We start from the raw sequence: 20,542 nt of genomic DNA on the forward strand, positions 1-20,542 counted from the left end.
CACGTGAGGAGGCGATCGCGCAGAAGCTGCGACAGCTTGGCGCCTTGCCGCAGTCGCAGTCGGACGCTTCTGTTCCGTCTGCGAAAGAGCTACCAAGGGAATTGGGTGCACTTGAGGACGAGCTGATCGGTGCGTGCACTTCTGTGTTCATGTCTGACGCTGGCTACGGTATTTCGTACATGGTTTATACTAGTCTCCTCTCCCTCGCTCTTAATTGGTTGTTCCCATTCACCGCGGTTGCGCCTCGACCTTGTTGGAATATGTCCTGACATACCGTCTAGCAACTCGGGCCCAGTTACAGCGGGAGTCCGAGGCACGACAAGTGGCTGAAGCAACGCTGGAGGGGGAGCGCTTGCGCAGGGTGTACACCGAGGGCGTGTTAGACGACGCGCGGCGAGAGTGCATGAAGCCGTTCATCGTGCCATCACTATTAGATGCATTCAAGCAGCTGGCGCAACTCACGGAAGATGCGCTAATGGGGACAGGGACAGTGGGATCGGGGTGGTAGAGGGTACGCAAAGTTGATCGTTATCAAATGAATCATATGTCTTGCACTTCCAGCATGCGCGAGCAGGCCACTAACGCGCATGAATGTTGGTGGTAACCCATACTGATCCCTACTCAGCGCGTAAGTGATGTCAAGGTGATCTTGTATTTTGCCGCCGAAGAATATCTTGAGCATTCATAGCCACTGATATGACTTTCGACGATCCTCAGCTAGATCTGATTATATTGTATATGCTCACCTACAACGTAGTGGAGCTCCCGGGCATCCCGAAGGAAACGCTCAGCACCATCATGATCGCCCCTGCGAAGGTAAACCTCTCCCAAGCCCCTCAATTTTTTGCTTGGCCGAAACGGTCCTCGAGAATGCGGTAGAGAGACGATACATCATTGAGCGCAAGGTCTGCCTTGTCAAGATTCCCTTGTCGCAAGTGTAACTCGCCGAGATTGCGGAGATCGTTGACTTCGCCTAGTCGATCTTTTATAGCACGGTGGAGGGGTAATGCGTCCAGGAACGCTCTTTCCGCACCATACACGTCGTCCTTCCGCAAGTACACCTTTCCAAGATTGCTGAGGTTATTGGCATATCCAATATAATTTTGGACGATCCGGTGTAGCGCAAGTGCATCCAGAAAAGAGTGCTCTGCTCCATTCAAGTCATCTCGTCTGAGATTCAACTTCCCGAGATGTGCGAGACTGTCCGCCTCACCGAAGCGGTTGCGCGATGCTCGAATGTCGCGGCCCAAGACGAATACACCGCCCCAGTCTATCTCTTCGTATACGTGGCCTGCACCACAACGACGTCTCTAATCCCACCGATGTATTCGCCTCCAACGCGCCATTGGCGAGTATTCCTCGTGCCCCTTCGCGCGGTGCCGCTGTGTCTCCGGCTCCGACGTCGGCATCTCTTGCGCGTTCACGTCCCGGAGCAGTCCACCCTGACAGCCACGCGCTCAACCGCGAGCTTTGGGATGTCCGCAGGCAGCTTACGGCGCTGCATGCACGCGAGGAGGCGCTTGTGCCGAAGTTGCGACAGCTTGGCGCCCTGCCGCCGGACACGTCTGCCCTCTCTGCCAAAGACGTGCCTAGGGAGCTGGGTGCACTCGAAGATGAACTAATCAGTGCGTGTATGCTCCTGCGTTCATCTCTGTGGCTCATTATAATACTCGTTCTGTCTGTGCCTTTTGCCCTCACTGCCTGCACCCTTTCTCCCGCGTTTTTTCAACGGTTGTGCCTATCAATGCTGCTCGTGCTGCGCTACTAGTGGAATGTAACCTGACACACTGTCTAGCGACGCGAGCCCAACTTACGTTGATCAATTATACCCTACTAGCTCTCGGAATGGCCTTTCTCCTTACAGGTATGTGACTCCGATTCCCAGCGAAGAGTTTGAAGCATTTTAAAACGCGGCAGATGGCCTCGTGCATATGCTGACGTTGATCATATCGCAAAACCCGAATATATGGTGTGCTAGACTTTGAGAAATCATATAATCTTTCCGCGGTGCGCGAACGTCAAATCCAACCACAGGCTTCAATAGCGTGGAATGTCATTACGGAATGTGGCCCATCAAGTATATACACGAACCCAAAATGTATCAGTTACGCAAGGTATTCTGCTCCTACTCATGGCATCGTACGTCGATCGGTAATTCAACCCCTTCGGTTTCGGATATCCGACCGATGTCCGCTTTCGAAGGAGTTTGTGGTGTTGTTGTAGGTGTCCACACCTGCAATGCTGATAGTGTGAGAAAGCCTTCCATAGTCCAAAAAGTGTGCATCTCCATCGTCGTTACTGCTATAGCTATTTTCAAACTGCAGAATAATCTCCGTAGCACGATCAGGATCATTTTCCTGAGCTGCCATCACATCCTTCACCCAGAGGTTGTAGATGAGCTGCTGGCCACGCATTTCAGCGTGGCGGGAATTAACGCTGCCGCATAGCGCAATCGCCTCCGAAAGATTCTCCTCGGCCTCATCAAAGCGTCCTTCACGCGTATAATATTCTCCAAGGCAAAATAAAGTGCGTATTTCTCCAAGGCGATCTTCGAGAATGCGGCGGCGCGACGCTGAGACCTGGAAGCACGTTTCAGCAGAGAATAGATATCCCCTCCGTATATCCAATCTACTGCGTGTTGATGTATCTGCATCTGTACGGGAGATGCGGATGGTGCGGTACATCTGGCGTGCTTCAAGAAACAGCCACTCCGCTCTCGTATCGTAAGAACCCATGTCCATGTATATCTGTGCCAGATTTCGGATGTCGTGCGCCTCGTCGAGCCTCTTCTGTGCTTGGTGATGGAGCTTCCCTGCTTTAAGGAAGGCAATCTCAGCTCGATTCAGACGGCCTTCGCTTCGATGCAGATATCCAATTTCGACATGGACATCTGCTTCCCCAAGGCGGTCCCGTACAGCCTTATGGAGAGATAACGCTGTCTTGAACGACTGCATTGCAAGGTCTGCTGGCGTACGCCCTCTTGTTAGCCCGTCTGTTATCGCGCCATCCACCGTGTCCATTCTCTGCCACAAAGATCCAAGACGCTGGTGGACACTTGCCTCGCCGAGCACACTCCCTGATGCCTGGAAGAAAGTAAGCGAGGATTGGAACGATTGCATTGCATCGTCGAGTCTTCCCCTGCGTAGAGATACCTCGCCGAGGTACACAAGGTCACTCGCCAAACCGAGGCAGCTTTGAGCATTGTGATCGATCCTTAGGGCCTTAAAAAGCTTCTGCTCGGCGTCGTCCACATCACCCTTCATCAAAGAGACTTCGGCAAGGCTTCGGAGAGCGCCGGCGCATCCGCGCTCGTCTCCGCACATCGTGTAGAGTTGTAGTGCCTCCTGGAAGAACTTCTCAGCTCTCGCCTCCACAGCTGTCCTGAGGCACAGCACTCCCAATGCGCTAATATCATTTCCCATCTCGCGCAAGTCTCCACGAGCCTCGTGGAGCCTCGAAGCAAACAGGAAGTACCACTCTGCTTGACTGCGTCGATCGAGAAATACGTATGTCTTCGCGAGTGTGCTTAAGCAGTTTCCTAGCAAGCTCGAGCTCAGATCGTTTTGGTATGATAGACTCTCTTCTGATAACAGAGGAATCCACTTCTCCAATATCGAAGGCGATGGCGTACCAAGATGAAGCATCCAATCCGTGTACAAGACTGCTGCGCGAATGATGGAGGAGTCGATATTAGTGGATCGTGTGTGCCGGAGCGACGCAGGTGAGAAGAGACGGCGGAAGAACTTAGACAATGGAGCGAGCGGGTTTCCTGAGCGTTTCGGGAAGTGGGGGGAGAGGTTGATAACCGCTTCGGGTGCGCTAGGTACGCTGGAAAGGAGGATGTACTCGATATTGGGCAGTTCCGGAGGGACAATCTCCCTGCCTGCAATGGTTGTGGCGTCGCGCGCATTGAGGAAATTCAGGTAGAACTGTACAAGACCTTTTTGCAATTCCCCGGAAACCTGGAGTTCAGGATTGTCGTGACAATACTCCCTAATCGGGGAAAGCATCCGATAGCGCTGCGGGCCTCCAGCGTCATCGATGTAAGCGAGCGCGACACGACAGAGAGTCGTCAGAGAGTCGACAAGATCAATGTGATGAGGAATTGCACTTTGCAGCTCCTCTAATAGATCTGAAGAATGAGGCAATCCATTTGGTAGTATGGCAAGTAGCGCCATCACTACTTTGGCGTTCTGATTCATGCGGGGACTGTTGACGGAAACATCGATGGATGAGAATAGATCAAATGACTCATCGTGAGCATCGTCATGTTTCTGTAAGCTTGCGATGCCATCCGCTTGCAGACGGTCCCACAGAGCTTGCGTATCTGTCCGGCCACTCTGGTTCGCCTCGTGGGCCAGCAAGACGACTGCCAATGGAACACTATCCACCAGGCGGACGAGTGGATTGACATTGGGATCATCGATGTTGACAATACCTGCGACTTTTCTGAACAACCGTGCTCCCTCAGGGAGCGTCATTGGCTGGAGCAGATGCCTGGTCCAACGCAGTCGACTCTCAGCAGGAGCTTCTGTGCCACGCATTGCAACGACAAGCGAAAGCGTCTCCACACCGGCGAGCGTATCGAGCTCCCGCGTCACCTTCTTGAGTGATGTCGGGATGTCAAATAGGGCCTCGAAGTTATCGAGGAACAGGATTGCTGGTTCTTGACCCAGCTCTATCAGGATGCTCCTGCTCAATTGCTCGTCCCCGAATTGCGCAGGAATGCCTAGAACGGAGGCAATCTGGATTCGCAGCTCCTCGACGGTTTTGATGTTATCACAAGACACAAAGTAGCGTGCTGTGAAGCATTCGCAGACCCTGTTGTCGTGAAGCGCCTCGAGAACTAGGGTCGTCTTGCCTATTCCGGCAGCACCGAGAACGGTTATTGGCACACACTCTAGAATAGCTGCGATGATTTTCTTCTTGTCGCGTCCACGCCCCACAAACAAGGATGGTCTTTCGGGAAATCCTCGTCGTCTATACGTCTCATCGACATTCGGAGCAGATTCTATTGAAATGTTATTGGTCGAAGGATTATTCGTAAGCTAGTTCGCCATACCTTCAGTTTGACCCTCTATCGCATCCGTCGTTTCCCAGACAGGTCGCATGCCACGGCTGACGAAAATGGACATCCTTTGGCGCATTTTCTGAGTCTCAGAGAACGCTAGAGTAGCGGTCATGAGCGCTTCGTCTTCAATCAAGCCTTGTAGGGAGTGCAGCGCGCGCTTGACCTCCTCATCCTCAGCAAAAATCCGGGCTACGGAGCTTCAACACATTCACCAAACTGTCTCGTAATGGAAGACTTACCCATGAAACCCTTCTTGAGATGCTTCGTGAGTAAGCCAAAGATCACGAGTATCTCACACAGTATCCTGACAAGGGGCTCGTTCATCTCCTCCGGAATGTCGTTGCGCAAGAATACTTGTAGACGGTTAACAAAGGAAGATAATTTGTTGAGTAAGTCCAGCATCGGCTGGTATATGTGTTCGGACCTATCAACTGCCTGCCAATGTTCACGTTGTTCATATCATTCGTATGAGAGAACAGCTATTAAGTTTACCTCGACAACTTTACTTAGTGCAGACGCAACCACTTTGGCGCCCGCAAAGTGCTAGAATACCAGTCAATTCGAGTCTCTTATTGTGCCGTAAGCATCATACCGGTTCCGCAAGCTTAGCCGCTGGACGCATGAAAATTTTGATAAACTTGCCAATCTGCTTCAAAGCATGCCTGGCCTCCCTAGTCTTGTTGGCACCCCGCCGATATACATGATTCTTCTCAGCGAGAGCGGCCTCAAGCAACGGAAGTGTATCAACGCGCGTAAATGCCTCCAGCACCTGGACGTCCGACTCAGTGATGACAGCATATCGTTCCAGAGCGTCCTGCCAGAGTTTCTGGAATCTCAAATGCGGGTCTTCAGCTCTGTCTAACCAAATCCAGGTATGTCAGGAAGTTTTGTTTAGATAGAGTTCATGGACGACTCACCAGGCAGCGGTTCCCGCGGAAGTGCGCGATCGACCAGCCATTTTAGCTCTTCGATCGCGGACTGAAGCCCTTCATGCCACGCGAATAGCGACGAGGCGCTGCGGATCATCGTGGTAATGTGGAGGACCGTCTTATGTGCGAGGAGAACTTTGACGCCGATGCCGACAATCATTAAGATCTGGACTTTGATACGGATGATAGAGCGAGTATCAACCGAAGTTGTCAACTTCGGCTTGATGCGTCCGGTGATAGAAGAGAGTTCGTCCAAGAGTTCTACCACAATGTCGTGCGCCGCATGTTTCCCTCGAGCGGCCTACAGGCCATGGTTAGCACGATCAATCCGGTATATGATATGAATACATGCCTTTACAAGCGACAGGAAACTCCTGAGAATGACGAGGTCCTTGTCATACAATGTTACGATCGCATCAGACTGCCCAGTCTAGATAATGAGCGCGACGCACCACTTGTTTGCCGATTCTACGGTTCTCTTGAAGCCTCATGACACGATCAGAGAGGTCCACGATGAGTTTTTGTATTCGTGCTCTCTCGTCCGGTTGAGGTTCCACCTCTTTCCAGTACGCGCGAAGTTGTGATAGAAGCTCCTCGCGAGAGGAAATCAGCATCTGCTCGCCCGTCGCATTGGTGGTCATGGTGATGATTTCTGTGTGGTCTTGCAGAACGCGATCCAGCATGACTCGAAGATTTTTCCGGAGGAGCTCTGAGATAGACGGTCAGTGATTGAAATTGCATGCACAGAAAGAGGCTGCGTACCGCCCGCCATGGACAAATCATTGATCTTCCATTGCATTTCGGATAGCAGCATGCTTACAGACTCATGTTTTGCAATCGCATTTCGACCCTCTAGACAGTGTTAACCAAGTACTTTGAAGGCCATGGGAAATGAAACTGACTTTCTTGATATACGTACAAGAGTCGGTGGGACACGCCCATCAGATCGATATATGAAATGAGGATGTTGTCCAAAGCGTTCCTCGCGGTGAGCGTTAATTGCACATCCGGTCGAGGGATAGTGGGCAAGCGATCGAAGAGAGCGTTGATCGCGATGCATATTCGTTCCTCATCTGCTAGCTGCATACGCCGCATGCTGTCAGCGACGCAAGATATCTCAAACGCAACGTACTCACAAGAAGCAAGGCGCAAATCGAACGATGCACTATAGTTCGACGAAGATTGTTCTCGAAGGAATTTGATACGGAGGTATAATCGGATATACATTCGCGTACTCACATCTTCCTCGTCACGATCCTCTGTTCTCAACAGCCATTCTACATCCCCCAAGACTGGCATGAGTTTCACGAGCAGGAGCGCGCGCTGATACTTCAGCTTTGCGCTGTGTTCTCGGCGATGTTGGAAGGCCGTTAGAAGACTGTTTGGACCTTCGACGTCCTCGAGCGTGGTGGAATGCGGCTGAACGATGGCGCGAGGATCGTATAGGTCTATCTCGGTGTTAAGCTTGAACTTTGCCACTGCATTGTCCCATATAGCACTCAGCCCAGCTGTGCTTGGGTGTATGGCTATCTCCATAGTGAGCCGATCTTCACGAGGACGAAGATTATGACGAAGGTGACAACCAGTAGCAAGGTACAAGGAAAGAGAGCGCGGCAGAGGCTCGCACAGGCTCCCTACTCATCGACATAACATGCGAGGCACGAGGCGTGCCGCATGTTTCACAAGCCCTCAAGGATAGGCATGCATGCTTAATCATGTTACAAACGCGCCATTCCCGGACACTGATTAGAGGTGGTTCGCAAAAAGGCTCTTTGCGTCTACCTTATTCACGAGGAAAACCCTGAGATGAGACGCAGATCGTACGTAAGAGACCTCTCATCGGGGTGCTGTCGAATGAATTGCGATCGGCTTCGAAGAGTGACGAGAAGAGGACTTCTTGAGATATCTGACCAATCAGTCTTGCCTACAAGGTGCTTTCAAGGCCCGCGACCGACATCAGCACGCTCAGTTCGTGTACATCGCCATGCATCGTGACCGATGCTGATTCCCTTGTTTGCGTGGGTCTCTCGAAGGCGGCGGCTCGCGAGCATATTAAACCCTACTTGCTTTCTATGCTTGGATCTGCATTTATGAGACTTTTCCGTGTCTTAAGAATCGCTCAAGATCGCTCTCACCTGGGGAACATAAGGAAATGCAATCCTCCCACCCTGCTTTTAAGTGGACGTACGGAGATCACCGTCCTATCATCAGTGACGTAAGCGTTCGAATGGACGCGTTTGAAGAATCATTCTTGTGGTACCGTATTGGCCTTGTGATTATGCTTGGCGTAGGTACGTCGTTCAGATCTGGTTGAATGTGGTCTTTGTCAAAAACCTTTTTAGTTCGCATTGCAAGGTCGCTGTAGACATAGTTGCAGAATAGAATTGCCTTCTATATCTTGAGGCGGCTGATTCGAAGTCGGCTGTTGCCGAGCAGGCCAGATTGAGCGTTCCGGCGTTGTTTTCGAGCCCCGCTCTTTTCTCGTTGGCTCGAACACGGTCGTTCTGCTTACCTCATCCATCCTTCCCCTCGTTCGTCACTTGATTCAACGGCTACCCCTGGGCGCTTTTCTTCTGCCAAAGGGCACGGGCCAACATAACGGATCTACTCCAGTCCGGTTTGCATCTGCGAATTCTTCCAGATTCTGCGGGGCGTCCAATATACAGAGCTAGTACTACAACAGCAGAGGGAATGACATCATAGCTCGCCCTTGCGTTCTCGGTCTGCTGCGGCGTCATGATCACGGTGCGTCAGCTCCTCTTTCGCCGCGCCCATCTCCTCCTCCTTCGGGAATTCCGCAAACCAATCCTTCAGCTTGTCGACCGGCGCCGCGAGCAGCCCCGCAAGAGTCTCGAACGGCGGCTTGTTCGGTGCAGACGGGTGCGCGCGCGTCGGCACGAGCTTCTTCGTCCTCTTGAAGCTCGCTGCGGCGGAGCGGCTGGCGTCCGTCCCGATCGCGGCCTCGAGAAGCGGGAGGTCCTTGACCTCCTCGTCGTCGTTGTGGGGGTGCAGCGTCGCCATGATCTGCTCGATGAGCGCGCTGTAGTCCGCCGCGCCGGGCTGCAGCGACTCAAGCTTGTAGAGGTGTTCCTTGACGTGCTGGTGCTCGGCGCGGTCGTGGTCGGCGAGTGCGCGGCCCTGCGCGCCGAGATGCTTCTCCATGAGCGGGTATACGACGAGCTCCTCGCCGACGGCGTGGCGCGCGACCTCCCATGTGAGCTGACGCGCCCAGCGCGCTTGCGCGTCGACGTCGCCTGCGGCGCGCGCACGCTTGAATTCGTCGTGGTAGAGGTACATCTGTGCGCGGGTCAGGAAAGGCGAGACATTGCTCGCGCGAGCAGACGCACCTCCTCGTGGTCCTCCTTGACGGCTTGGAAGAGCGTCTTCTGCGACATGGCTCTGAGGCTGGCGAGTGTGGGCGGGAAAAAAGTGTTTCGGCGTCGGAAGGTCGAGGATAGGAGGCGGGAGCGCAGAGGTTGGTTCATGAGCAAGGCATGCAGATGCCCCTGACTTATATACGGGCTGAGAAGTCACTCATCGAGACACGGGAGATGGTCATGGGCGGGGCAACCTGGCCTGCCCCAGTCGGTGGGGCGACGAGGTGACCTCATCGCTGATGTAGGCCCGCCTCAGTGGAGACAGGCCTGGCCAATCGCAAGTACAGTTATTGTAAGCTTCCACGAAAGCTTTCGATAAAACAAGACACGTCATCGACCGTATTGAGAGGATCGCGACGATACCGTGGCGATCACGTAGGTGGCATCGTGTGCGGAGGTTTTCCCGGGGGACACTGAAAGTGTTAGCTGGTAGACATGGTATACAAGCCAGTATCCGAGACGATGCACAATGTTTCTAACAGCAAATGCTAATCAGAACTTGGGTACCGTATGTAGGACGAATGCATTAGAGGAACATCCCCGAATATATGCGGGAAGCCCCGATCCCAATTGGCAATGCATATAAGATTGGATATGTAGATATTCAGATCCCTGTGTTCAGTTTCAATTGGGCTCTGATAGCCATGATATTAGCGCCACCACCTCGATGAACTCAACCTAAGGGGAGAGGGGAGGGTGATCCTGATAAAATACGGACATGGGTGCATGGGTGTGGAGGGTGGGGGGCGCGTCATCCCACGCCGTTCCTACCATCTTTGGTAAGGCAAGCCCTAACCCTGATACTTTCCAGACATTTATATATAGACACAACCTAATCATACAAATCGGGATCATTTTCCTTTATTCGGGGGTGTAATCCGAGCGCGCATTGCAGCACGCTCACTTATCATCTACATATGGGCGCAAGGGTCGAGTTTTTGATTCAATTTTTGTTTGCTCTTTTGGAGAAACAAATTGTCTTTGCCCCCAGTGCTCGCAATTCATGCGTAAAACTAGTAAACGAGCGAGAAGCCAGAAAGCGCCCGATCGGGCAGGATACGCCTGGCCCGCGACTTTCCGCGGATCTCGCCAGTGGGCCATCCGGTCCTACCACACCAGATCCTCTATCAATACATCTTTGACGTGTCCCGATAGGCATAGCCCTAGCCTTTACGAAGTCAGTTCATTCAAACACTCTCTTGCATTAACTCTGTCGCAATCACAAGCACCTGCTTCCACCGTAGGATTAAACGCTGTGCGAGCCACTTCCCGTGCAGTGGATGCATATTAACAAAGCTCTGACAAAGCGGGCTCTACATCTCACCAAGGTTTGGCATTGTTGGAGACGTGTGCTGAGGCTGTACTAATAAGTGTCATTAATATTTACAGTGAAAAATGTCGACCAAACCTGACCGTCCCAAAGCAATAATAGCGTGCAACAGCTGCCGTCAACGGAAACTACGCTGTGATGGGTCTACGCCATCTTGTAGCAATTGCTCGCTGCATGAAACAGAATGCGTATATGCTGATGCCCGCAAACGGTCCGGCCCACAACAGGGTTGGAAGAGGAAGCAAGTGCAAAGCACCGCTAGTGGCGACGACCCTCAACAGCACCGCAGGAGACGCACATCGGTGCATTCAACGCACGAACCTGAGAACCTCGCGACTGAAGGGGACGCGACGCAACAAGTTGACATAGATTCCTTTGCCGAACTTATGGGTAGTTTCACGTCGTCTACGCCTATTCTTGACTGGACTGGTGGATCAGGCTCTTCGTCAGTTGAGCCGGGTGGGGCGGACGCATTCTCTACACCACTTTGCCCACTGGAGCCTGTAGCGGCTGATACCTTCGCGAACACTGGTCCGGCCGTATCCATGCTACAGGACGACAGTCCTACTTCGTCAGTCGATCAGTCGATTCTCGCGCTTCTATCTGCCGATTTCAATCCTCAGCTCTTGTTGAATCAGCCTCTCACGGATATTCCAGGTGCGGGTGCTCCCTCATTCTGGCCAGGAGTAGCCGATACAACGAATATGTCCCCCTTCCCATCTGACTCTGCCGTCGGTGCTTTCGCTGCACGCCTAGGCCAAGAAGGTCCTAGAGTACCTGCACTACCGCCGCCTGCCTCCAGTAGCGTCGTAGATGACAGTACGCTTTCACTTGTACACGTCTTCCTCCCGCTTTTCCCGTTGCCGCGCCTCAAGGAGCTCGTGGCAGGTTGTACCGAAAGCGGAACCGGAGACATTTGCGCATTGTTCTTTGTGAGTGCTCTCGAAACACTCGCAACCTCCATGTCCGCGGACCGCTCGCCAACCTGTGCTCCCTACCTGCCGAGCCAGATACAAGACCTCGCTATGAGGGCGTACTTCACCGTCCACTCGCAGGCCGAGTGCCCCCCTCCGTCCGCACGAACAGAAACCACGTCCGCCGACAGCGACTCCAGCGCGCTGGCCGCGGCCGGCCTGCTCTACCTGGCCCTCGCTTCCATCTTCACGTCCGGGCTCCCCGGGCTGCCCGCGTCCCCCACACCCTCCCTCAGCCTCTCCCCCTCAAGCGCTGCGCGCACATACATCCGTCTTGGCGCGTGCGCGGCCACGCAGATCCGCGACGCCGCGCTCCAGCGCACCTTTGCGCGTGCCGCATGGCTTTGGAGCAAGGCTGCCGGCGGGACAGTCGCCCCGCAATCCGTTGTGCTCGCCACCGAGCACCGTGGAGCTAGCGAAGCGGGCGCGATGGATGAAGCGCAGCATGAGTTCGACGCGTTCGTCGACTTGTGCGTTGACCTTGATGCGCTCGTCGCGGACGCCGCGCGGGCAGGCGGCGAAATCGCGGAGGCGGAACTGTACGCGCATGTCGGGCTACCGCTGTGCGAGCGCGTGCGTGTGTGGGCGCAAGAGAGCCGCGCGGCGGGCGAGTGCCTGCTGCAGTTCGGGCAGGGCGGCGGCGCGGGCGAAGATTCCGTGCGGGAGGTGCGCGCGCGCGTGCTGCAGCTGGTGTACTTCGGGATGGCGCTCAAGTTCGACTACTCTGACCGCGCGCGGTGCGAGATGCGCCAGTCGTCGCTGTACGTCGCCGTGGTGCGTGTTGCCTTCTCTTTCGCGGTGGCCGTGCACTCGAGGCTGAGCACGCGCCGGCGGATCCGGTCTCGCAGACGCGCATCGTGGACGCCGCGGACTGGGTCGTCACCACGGGGCGCACCTTCCTGTGGTGCTTTGCAGAGCCCGCACTCCTACTCGCGCGCGATTTCCTCCTCGACACCCGTGGGTGCGATGCAGGTCCGCTCTCGTCGCTCGTGCTTCCGTCCCAGGCACCGGCAAGGTCGGCATTGTCTACGGGCGACGTCTCGCTGCTCGAGATGATTGCGAACGTGTTCCGTGCGGCGCTCGCTGCAATGGCAGAGGACAACCCGCAAAGAGTAGTCGCCGCGTATGCTGTGGAGAGTGTCGCAAGCGCGCTGCGATAATCTTGAGCCGAGTTGGTCGACAAGCAGTTTCCCGAGAGCCATGCACGTATTACTGCTATACGCAATACATATAAGTGAACGTGCATTGGGGACTGGCAAGTCATATATATATATACACAATGATGCGGGCTTACGGCGTCCGCCCCAGCTATGGCAGGTTTGAGTTTGTTTGCTGAGACGCCGCTTACTGTGGCGCAAGGCTTGTGAGTAAGCCGAATCAGGGATACCACCTGTCCTGCTATAACGAAGCCCCATGCTGGCAAGGTTCTCAGTCGCTGTCGCATGAGGAGGGTTTGTGCAGTGCAGTTGTTAGACGGTAAGACGTCTGGCAAACACCGTTGTATCCTGACATCGAATTTAAGGAATGCATGAAGGCAATAGGTACGACGAATCACAGATTAAGGGGAAGCGCTGCATACTTCCACCACCTGAAAACGCAATGTAAGATCACAGAGTCGCAGATATTAATGGAAATGCGGCAACGCACCCCTTGTGCGGGAGATACAGCTCCATCGGCATCTTGAACGTCTCGCTCAGCACCCACGGTACCGGTGGCCAGTCCAGCGCCCCGCCATTGTGCATGATCAGCGGCGGGATATCCGCCGTCGGGTCTGCAATTTCCTTCGCTCGCGTCGCCACGCTCACGCGCATCGCCTCTAGCGTGTCTGCAGAGATGCTCGACGCGCACAGCCTTTCTGGGTCAAGCATGTGCAGCTCCTCGACGAAGTGGTGCATCAGGATAGGTAGGAAGGCCTGCGCAAGTGTCTCAGCCTTGCTGGCGGACCAGGGCTCGATGCCAGTGGAGACAGACTCGAGGTAAACGTGGTAGACACGGAGGGGGGTGAGTAGTGCAGTATGCTGATCGTGGCTGGTGCTGGTATCGAGCGGAGGGTTGAGGTGGAGAAATTGGATCTCCTCTTCGATTTGATGATGCAGCTCGAGCTAATGGACAGGAAATCGTTAGGAGACGAGGTCATGGATACGAACATATATATATATACCCACAGTTCGCACCCACTGCTTTGCGAAACCGAGAAAGTTCTCCGCATCTTCGATTGGAGCGGTGGTACGGAATTGCTATCGAGATATTTGGTCAGCTGGAGATCTGATCGGCGACATGTATGCGTATGCGAACCTTCTGCACCTGCAGCCAGAACTCGATGATGGCGACATGCGTTCTTGCCATCTCCCTGCATCTTACCGTGAGCCACGTAGGAATAACAAGATTATTATGCGGTGCACCTACCACTGGACCCATGTATATATATCTTGAGGCTTGGGGACTGTAGCGAATCCCCTCATCTTCTCGAGGTCATCCAACAGGGTCTGCTGAGCGTAAGCCATGTGGAGGGAATTCACGAGGTCCGGAAGTAGTAAAGCCGAGAGAACAAGAGAAGCAAGAGTGTTTAGGTTGTTGTGATGCATCAAAGTCGGTGTCGGCGCGTTTTATACGATATAGATGTCTTGCCTCCTCCTCTCTGTGCAAGTCTCTCCGCGGACATAGTGTCGGACAAACGGTACTAAATTGAGCTTCCGTTTGTCCACGGGGAAACCTCCGATCATGCTATTTGACATGCCGTCTGGATTGAACGAAAGTGATAATTGGTGTCAGACAATGTCTGACTGCGATAATCCGAGATATCCAATGTGACTTGAATGTCCTACTCTTGCCGTGATCCAGATGTAGCCGAAAGGTATAATCACCAAAATGACGTTTGTCCGCGGAGGAACTCTATCAGTCAGCAAATTGAGACTGCGGAGGTTTGATGGATACACCTATAGTCCTGGGAGTCTATTCTTTCACTGGGGCGCAATCTGTCAGAATTACCTTATGTGAGAGTTAGAAAGGCTTGAGTATCACTGATCATCATGAAGGCCATGAGCGCTCGACCAACTTGAAGCCCCTTCGAAGCCTACGGCATGATTCGGCAATATCCTGACAGCGCCAAAGGAAGAGTTGAGAAAAGTTGGATTGGCGTACTTGAATGTGCACGCAGGGTAGCACTTGAAGCAAACACACCAAATTTGATCAAACAGAAAATAGTACAATAGTACAACAAATAGCACAATGACGAGGTCCATGTTCCAATCCACATTGTACAACGAGGATTCAGTACAATTAGCACAAAATTGGAGTCCACTGTTCCTCAGAATAATCAAATTTCATCAGCTAGTTCTGCGTGTCGGTTTGTCTCCCGCATCCGTTTGAACCAGCGCACCAGACATCAGATGGGCTCAAATGATGTTAACGCCCATATAGCTGCATGCGCCAAGAAGCGCAGCTCCCACAAGAGCAGCAATGGCCGCGCGGCGTAGGAAGGTACGTGCAGACAGCCTTCGGGCCCCGAGTATCCCAGCAGTGTCGATGGACGCAATGTCTTCATCAGTAAGCTCTGCAAAACACAACGCCATCAGTACACTTGACATGACGCGGAAAGATGTCGGGTTCACCGAAGTCTCCCGCCTGGAGGTATCCATCAAGTCGCTCTTTCTTAGTGCTTGATCTGAAGTAGGCGAGTGATATAAAGAATTAACACACAGAAAGAACACAAATCGAGGACGCACGTCACAACTACAACTCCCTTTGCCTTTGCCCACGCCAGGAGCACTTGCTCTGGCTTTGCATTCAGGCGGTCTGCGATGACCTGAACGGGGGCATCCACTGGGCCACCAGGCTGGCGGGTGAGGGGACTTGCGTACCGCCGAAGTAACCGCAGGATGACAAGTGAGTATATAGTTTTGCTCCAGCGGGAAGCATTAGGGAAGCAAGACGTACATCAGCACACTGTATGCCTCGCTGACAATGCCGTGCTGATTGCCAAATTCCACAATTGGCATCTGACTTGAGAGGACGTAGGGGTGGAACAGGATCTGGTGCGTCGTAGCGGGAGGTAAGCTTTGAAATAGAGTACACGTGCTAGCCGAACCTGATTGGCAACCGGTTTGATTTTGGCAGACGCAAGCAGCGTCTCGAGCTGTGGAACGTTGAAGTTGCTAACGCCAATACTCCTGTATACCAGTTTGTGAGCATTTTTAATCGGTGCACAGTAACGGTGCTTACTTGGCGAGTCCATCGTTCTGCACTTGTTCCATCTGCGACCAAACAGTGGGGATATCGGGTACGGCCAGACGGGGGCTGTGGATCAGATAGAGGTCGACGTATTCAACGCCAAGCTGTCGACAGCGTGGACAGAGTTTCCCAAAGAAATAGCAGGAGAGCAACGAGCATGGCATTAGCCTGCATTACACTGAGACGAAACATTCTCTGCACGCACGTTCTGAATGCTGTTCCGAATAGACGTCGGAATATCGAGGCCATTGAGTCCAGAGTACTTCGTCGTAATGAACAGCTCTGAGCGAGATAGACCGGACTCCTGGATAGCAATCCCCGCCTCGTGCTCGTTGCGGTAGGACTGGGCGGTGTCTGGCAGGCCGCGCTCGGCTTTGGTGATCACGCCCTCTGGACATTGTGAGCCTGCTATAGCGCACCTATGTGATTGAACCCCACAGAAATCGCCTGGTCAACGCTGTCAACGGCCCATTGTCCGCCTCCTAGGGTCCAGGTTCCATATGCGATACTTGGAATGCTCGTTCCTTACAGGAGAGATGGGTGTATCGAGATCGAGATGTACCCAGTTCCAAGTGTCCATTTATGCCCGATGATGTCAGGGTTCAGGTGTCACATAGTCCGTGTATGAGGACTGACCGTTGTTCAGAGGTATCAAATCCCAAGGCATCCTGAATCCTTTGGCGACGCAGTGCGGGGAGAAACCTCACCACACACAGCTCGTATCTTGGGTGAAGGAGACAAGAGAAGTGAGAAGTTGAAGGTACGGCACGCCGATTACTGTATGCTAGCCAGTCAAAGCCTCAGGCTCATGCTGCGGAGTGGGACGCTGACATCGTTGTGGGAGAAAGCGAGGAGATAAGAACACCCAGTGGTCGCCTCGAGTCTATTCATGGCGTGAGATTGGCCACTGGCCGCCGCCTGGATGTTGACGCGATCCCAGGTCACGGTCACGTGGGTCGCGTTCAGACATGACATTGCAGTGTGAGCACAAATCGTTGATGAAGTACTGATTGTGGACGTGTTTCGTTACATCACGCATACATATAGGAAGCAACATGTAGATGGACGACCAATCCACGACTCCAGCCCCGGATGAAAGAGCACTGGGCGACCGCTATTCAGACCGACCCTCGGATTTGCGTGCCCACTTTGCGATCCTTCTACCTCGAGACAGGCTCTTGGGCGGCGACGAGCCAGATGCCGAAGGCGATACGCGCGATTGGGGTTCGGAACGCCTGGGACGTAGCACGGCCCTAAATGTAGAACGAGCGAGCGAAGTTGTCGTGGGCGCTGAATTCAGCGAGCTGGTAACCGTCGGGGCACCCCGTTCGCTGACTGCTCGCCGGGTCAGCGGTGTGGCCGTGCCACGGGTTGGCGCTTGCACGAGAGGAGGTAAAGGCAGTGGAACAGAGACTATAGTATGCGGTCGTGCGCGGCTAAGGGCTAGGCTCATGCGACGGAGACGAGGAAGCCTCGATTGGGCATTCTGTTCGTGAGCGACAGGGAGTTGAGGAGCAGGTAGATTATCGAGCTGTCCAGAGCCCGACTGAGAGGCGGGGAGGACAGCGACCCCGGAGCTTTGCTCTTGGCCATCCTCATCGCCGGAACCTGCAGCGTCACGACTGACTTCCGTTGCTGTGGCACGCGACGGCGCAGTGGGAGGCTCAGGATCCCTCAAGTAGCGCACAACAGCTGCAAGCCCCTCGAGGTGGCCGAGGACTTTCAGCATATCTTCCGGGAGACCGATTGCCTGAGGACCGGCACCGAATCCAGACGTGGTGTTTGAGACGCCTTGATGTTCCCGAGCGCTCGACTGCTCTCTTATTGTATGAGCTTGGTCGTGTTCACGAGTGCCGTTTGTTAGACAGCTTGAAGCTGTAGGCGTTGTGCTAGACTCGGCCGCGAGCCCGACAAAACTAGCCCGAGTTAATGGCCTATTGTTACTAGGGATACTTGCGCTGAAAACATCCTGAGCGAGGTTCACAGAACGCATGATGAATTCGTATTGCTTGCGGTCCGACCGATGGGCAGCATGGCCGGGTGTCGGACTGAGGACGATACCCGACGCATCCCTATGTGAGCCAAGTGCAGCAAACGACGGCGTTGTAAGAAGTAGCGAAGACCTCCCGCGTGGAGCAGCATGCTTCTTATGCGCCTTCCTAGAGAGCGCGGCCGACAGCGAGAGCGTGGAAGAGTTCGGGAGCAAGCGTGGGCGGAGAGCGAACGAGGCAACACTGCCGGAGTTCCGCAAGGAAAGGAAGGACGGCGTCGGGAGCATGAGAGACGAGCGGGCTCTCGGGACAACAGCGTCAGGCAGAGCAAGAGACGAGAAGCTGGTGATTTCAAACGAGGTCAAACGACGTGCAGGGTGCCTTGAGGGGACGTGGCGGGGCTTCACTGCAGAAGTCCCGGTGGGACCTGGGGCAGGCACTGCCGCGCGCTGCTTGTTGGATGCCGGAGGCGGAAACACGAACTGTGTGTTTAGGGACGCACGCCTAAAGACCGACGCTGGAGATTTGGGTAGCGATGTCCGGCGCACATGCGACGACCGGGAAGGCCGGCGGACAGGCGTCTTTACGGCAGGTCTAGAAGGTATTGACGGACTGTTTTCCTTCTGCTGAGAGGAAGCTTTCTGCGGCGTACGAATGGGTGCAGGGGTCGAGGGAATTGACACCTTGACAGGACTGAGGGTTCCGTGCCTGGGCTTTGTCTTCGGCGTCGGCAGCTTGGTCTTGGGGGTACGTGGAGTGGTAGGTTTAGGTTTGTATCCAGAAGGCGTAGCGGGGGCAGACATCGATATAGCAGTATTTGCAACCTCTCCGAGGGCTGGCCGTCCTCCACTGGGCCGAGGTAGGCGCGTTCGAGCCGGCGTCGGTGTAGAAGGTACAGTCGTCGGGAGACGAGATTTGGTTGCCTTACGAGAGGACATTACAGCGTGGAGAAAGACTATTGCGAGATAACAGTGCACAGAGATCACAAGACGAGCGAGAGCAAGTGGAAGCGGACAACAAGTAGAAAGCGAGGAACGCGCAGAGCGGGATGAGCCGTTGAGCACAGGATGTCTCATTCTTAAAGTGACCAGCTCGACCAATGTCAGCAGCGTGATCCGTTGGTCTGGACTGATTCTTACAAGTCGTCCAGTCAGCCACCGTCCTCCCCTCATAAAGGGGACGCCACGGTCAGGGATCTGTACGCATAGGTAGCAGTGTGCAGTGAACCGGCACAATGAAGTGCATTAGATGTAGCCTCCACTTCGTTTCGGATTGTATAGGCGACAGATAGTCAAGGCAATGAACGAAGACCGTGATGAATATTGCCGTTTCCACGAAAGTAGGGCGCGGTGAATCTGGAATCGCTTCCTAATTTACCGTAAATTAGCAGTCGGTATATTAGGGGGCCGGATTAACAGGTGTAATTGACGGCTAATTAACCTCCGAGCGTCTATGTGCTAATTAACGTTAATCAACAGCCTAAAGCGGTAAATCTCAACACTGACCGTCAATTACCACGTACTTATCCCAGTCCAGGTCCTCCGCGCGAACTTCGACTGAGCTCGCGACGTTCGTTGACACTACGTGTTCCTGCCGTTCCTTACCCATCTAGCTCCAGGAATATCCTTCCTATGAGTCTTTGATGTCGTATTTGCGAGCAGGAATGATTCTGCTTCAAAGGGGTGCCGAAGGTGTCGAAATTTCAATGTTGGAAATTCATGATGTTTTCAATACTAGGACATGCGCAACGATGAGGCGAGTCTAGCGTAGCAAATATGAAGGCGATACGCTCAGCAGTTGCCAAGATATTCGTGTTCTCAGTGGAAGGTCGAGAATTTGTTTGTGTTTGACGCGCGCGACATAGCGTCTATTTAATATTTTTGGTGTAGAAACCAAATGGAGACTGAATGAAAATTGAAGGAAAATTGAAAGAAACAAGGGAAAACCAATTACATAATCTACTTTTTATTCAATTTCACTTCTGTATTAGGCGCCCTAGAACTGATTAGGTAAATTCGCTTTTCTTTCGGTTTGTATTTGATTTTTTTGTACTATAATTGAGGGACAGCCGCTGATGAATACACGGAGACTGAAGTATCTCCCTATGACGGAGATCGAAGTGTCTCCGGCATGGGGAGATATCTCCGGCGTGTGGAGACACCTCCATCAATTTTCCACCGCGGGGCGCTTGCTTCAAATTATTTGTGTCCCCTTTGGGCGATCATGTGACTGGATCACCATCGCCCGATCTCTTCATCGGCTTTCGGTAAAGTCCGGTCCTTTCTCGTTATCTAATCTGAGTTGCTGCCAAATCAGGCTAACTCAGATTAGGGTTAGAAACTCGCTTTTTACATACTTTCCCGCACCCTCCTGCCTTTTCTGGCGCTGGCCATGATAAATATATTTCCATTAGAGGCCGAAAACTGGCCATAATGAAACTCCCCGATACTATACGAGACAAAATCTTGGTCACCACCCAAAGCGGCAAGTGCACGTGACTTGGGTGTTTCTCTCGCACTGCACGTGATAGAATTTCCGTTTAGGGAGCTAAGCGCCCCCTCAGAGAAATATCTCTTAGACGCCGGAGATATCTCCCCATGCCGGAGACACTTCGATCTCCGTCATAGGGAGATACTTCAG

The 20,542-nt window shown here is 53.5% G+C and overlaps 8 protein-coding genes across 8 annotated transcripts; 3 read left to right on the forward strand and 5 right to left on the reverse strand.

The window, feature by feature from the left end:
* Positions 1-228: 228 nt before the first annotated feature.
* POSPLADRAFT_1046476 (hypothetical protein) lies at positions 229-7,536 on the reverse strand (the record flags this gene model as incomplete). The annotated part of the gene is made up of 13 exons (XM_024479043.1): positions 229-427; positions 943-1,310; positions 1,442-1,589; positions 1,699-1,756; positions 2,234-5,011; positions 5,063-5,260; positions 5,311-5,506; positions 5,564-5,614; positions 5,664-5,929; positions 5,989-6,301; positions 6,453-6,685; positions 6,903-7,080; positions 7,240-7,536. 13 exons carry the CDS (start codon positions 7,534-7,536, stop codon positions 229-231), a joined length of 5,283 nt encoding a protein of 1,760 aa, XP_024338778.1.
* A 1,080-nt stretch (positions 7,537-8,616) lies between these two features.
* POSPLADRAFT_1070122 (hypothetical protein) lies at positions 8,617-9,464 on the reverse strand. The gene is made up of 2 exons (XM_024482381.1): positions 9,348-9,464; positions 8,617-9,297 (listed from the first exon to the last, which is right to left on the reverse strand). Exons 1-2 carry the CDS (start codon positions 9,393-9,395, stop codon positions 8,698-8,700), a joined length of 648 nt encoding a protein of 215 aa, XP_024338779.1. The 5' UTR covers positions 9,396-9,464; the 3' UTR covers positions 8,617-8,697.
* A 1,308-nt stretch (positions 9,465-10,772) lies between these two features.
* POSPLADRAFT_1143844 (hypothetical protein) lies at positions 10,773-10,940 on the forward strand (the record flags this gene model as incomplete). Its single annotated transcript, XM_024485624.1, has 1 exon — positions 10,773-10,940. A coding segment is annotated over one exon (168 nt), but the record flags the coding sequence as incomplete, so codon positions are not given.
* POSPLADRAFT_1169773 (hypothetical protein) lies at positions 10,809-11,760 on the forward strand (the record flags this gene model as incomplete). The annotated part of the gene is made up of 1 exon (XM_024488076.1): positions 10,809-11,760. A coding segment is annotated over exon 1 (666 nt), but the record flags the coding sequence as incomplete, so codon positions are not given.
* Positions 11,761-12,091: 331 nt separating this feature from the next.
* POSPLADRAFT_1039887 (hypothetical protein) lies at positions 12,092-12,925 on the forward strand. Its single transcript, XM_024477612.1, has 2 exons — positions 12,092-12,455; positions 12,530-12,925. The coding sequence occupies exons 1-2, from the start codon at positions 12,111-12,113 to the stop codon at positions 12,839-12,841; spliced, it is 657 nt and encodes a 218-aa protein (XP_024338782.1). The 5' UTR covers positions 12,092-12,110; the 3' UTR covers positions 12,842-12,925.
* Positions 12,926-13,232: 307 nt separating this feature from the next.
* POSPLADRAFT_1033749 (hypothetical protein) lies at positions 13,233-14,185 on the reverse strand (the record flags this gene model as incomplete). Its single annotated transcript, XM_024476958.1, has 5 exons — positions 13,233-13,269; positions 13,329-13,783; positions 13,847-13,918; positions 13,977-14,031; positions 14,088-14,185. 5 exons carry the CDS (start codon positions 14,183-14,185, stop codon positions 13,233-13,235), a joined length of 717 nt encoding a protein of 238 aa, XP_024338783.1.
* An 891-nt stretch (positions 14,186-15,076) lies between these two features.
* Positions 15,077-16,578, reverse strand: POSPLADRAFT_1143183 (hypothetical protein; the record flags this gene model as incomplete). Its single annotated transcript, XM_024485527.1, has 9 exons — positions 15,077-15,234; positions 15,293-15,345; positions 15,407-15,532; positions 15,618-15,712; positions 15,769-15,850; positions 15,903-16,015; positions 16,117-16,265; positions 16,331-16,435; positions 16,548-16,578. The coding sequence occupies 9 exons, from the start codon at positions 16,576-16,578 to the stop codon at positions 15,077-15,079; spliced, it is 912 nt and encodes a 303-aa protein (XP_024338784.1).
* Positions 16,579-19,957: 3,379 nt separating this feature from the next.
* POSPLADRAFT_1114089 (hypothetical protein) lies at positions 19,958-20,424 on the reverse strand (the record flags this gene model as incomplete). Its single annotated transcript, XM_024483427.1, has 2 exons — positions 19,958-20,004; positions 20,259-20,424. Coding segments are annotated over 2 exons (213 nt in total), but the record flags the coding sequence as incomplete, so codon positions are not given.
* Positions 20,425-20,542: the final 118 nt, after the last annotated feature.

This window comes from Postia placenta (genome assembly GCF_002117355.1).
Source record: "Postia placenta MAD-698-R-SB12 unplaced genomic scaffold POSPLAscaffold_7, whole genome shotgun sequence".
NCBI lineage: Eukaryota > Fungi > Basidiomycota > Agaricomycetes > Polyporales > Adustoporiaceae > Rhodonia > Rhodonia placenta.

Coding starts and splice junctions, on each gene's coding strand:
- POSPLADRAFT_1070122 (XM_024482381.1), bottom strand. CDS start 9,395: ATGTCGCAGAAGACGCTCTTCCAAGCCGTCAAGGAGGACCACGAGGAG. Junction 9,298..9,347: donor TCAAGGAGGACCACGAGGAG/GTGCGTCTGCTC, acceptor ACCCGCGCACAG/ATGTACCTCTACCACGACGA.
- POSPLADRAFT_1039887 (XM_024477612.1), top strand. CDS start 12,111: ATGGATGAAGCGCAGCATGAGTTCGACGCGTTCGTCGACTTGTGCGTT. Junction 12,456..12,529: donor CGTCGCTGTACGTCGCCGTG/GTGCGTGTTGCC, acceptor CCGGTCTCGCAG/ACGCGCATCGTGGACGCCGC.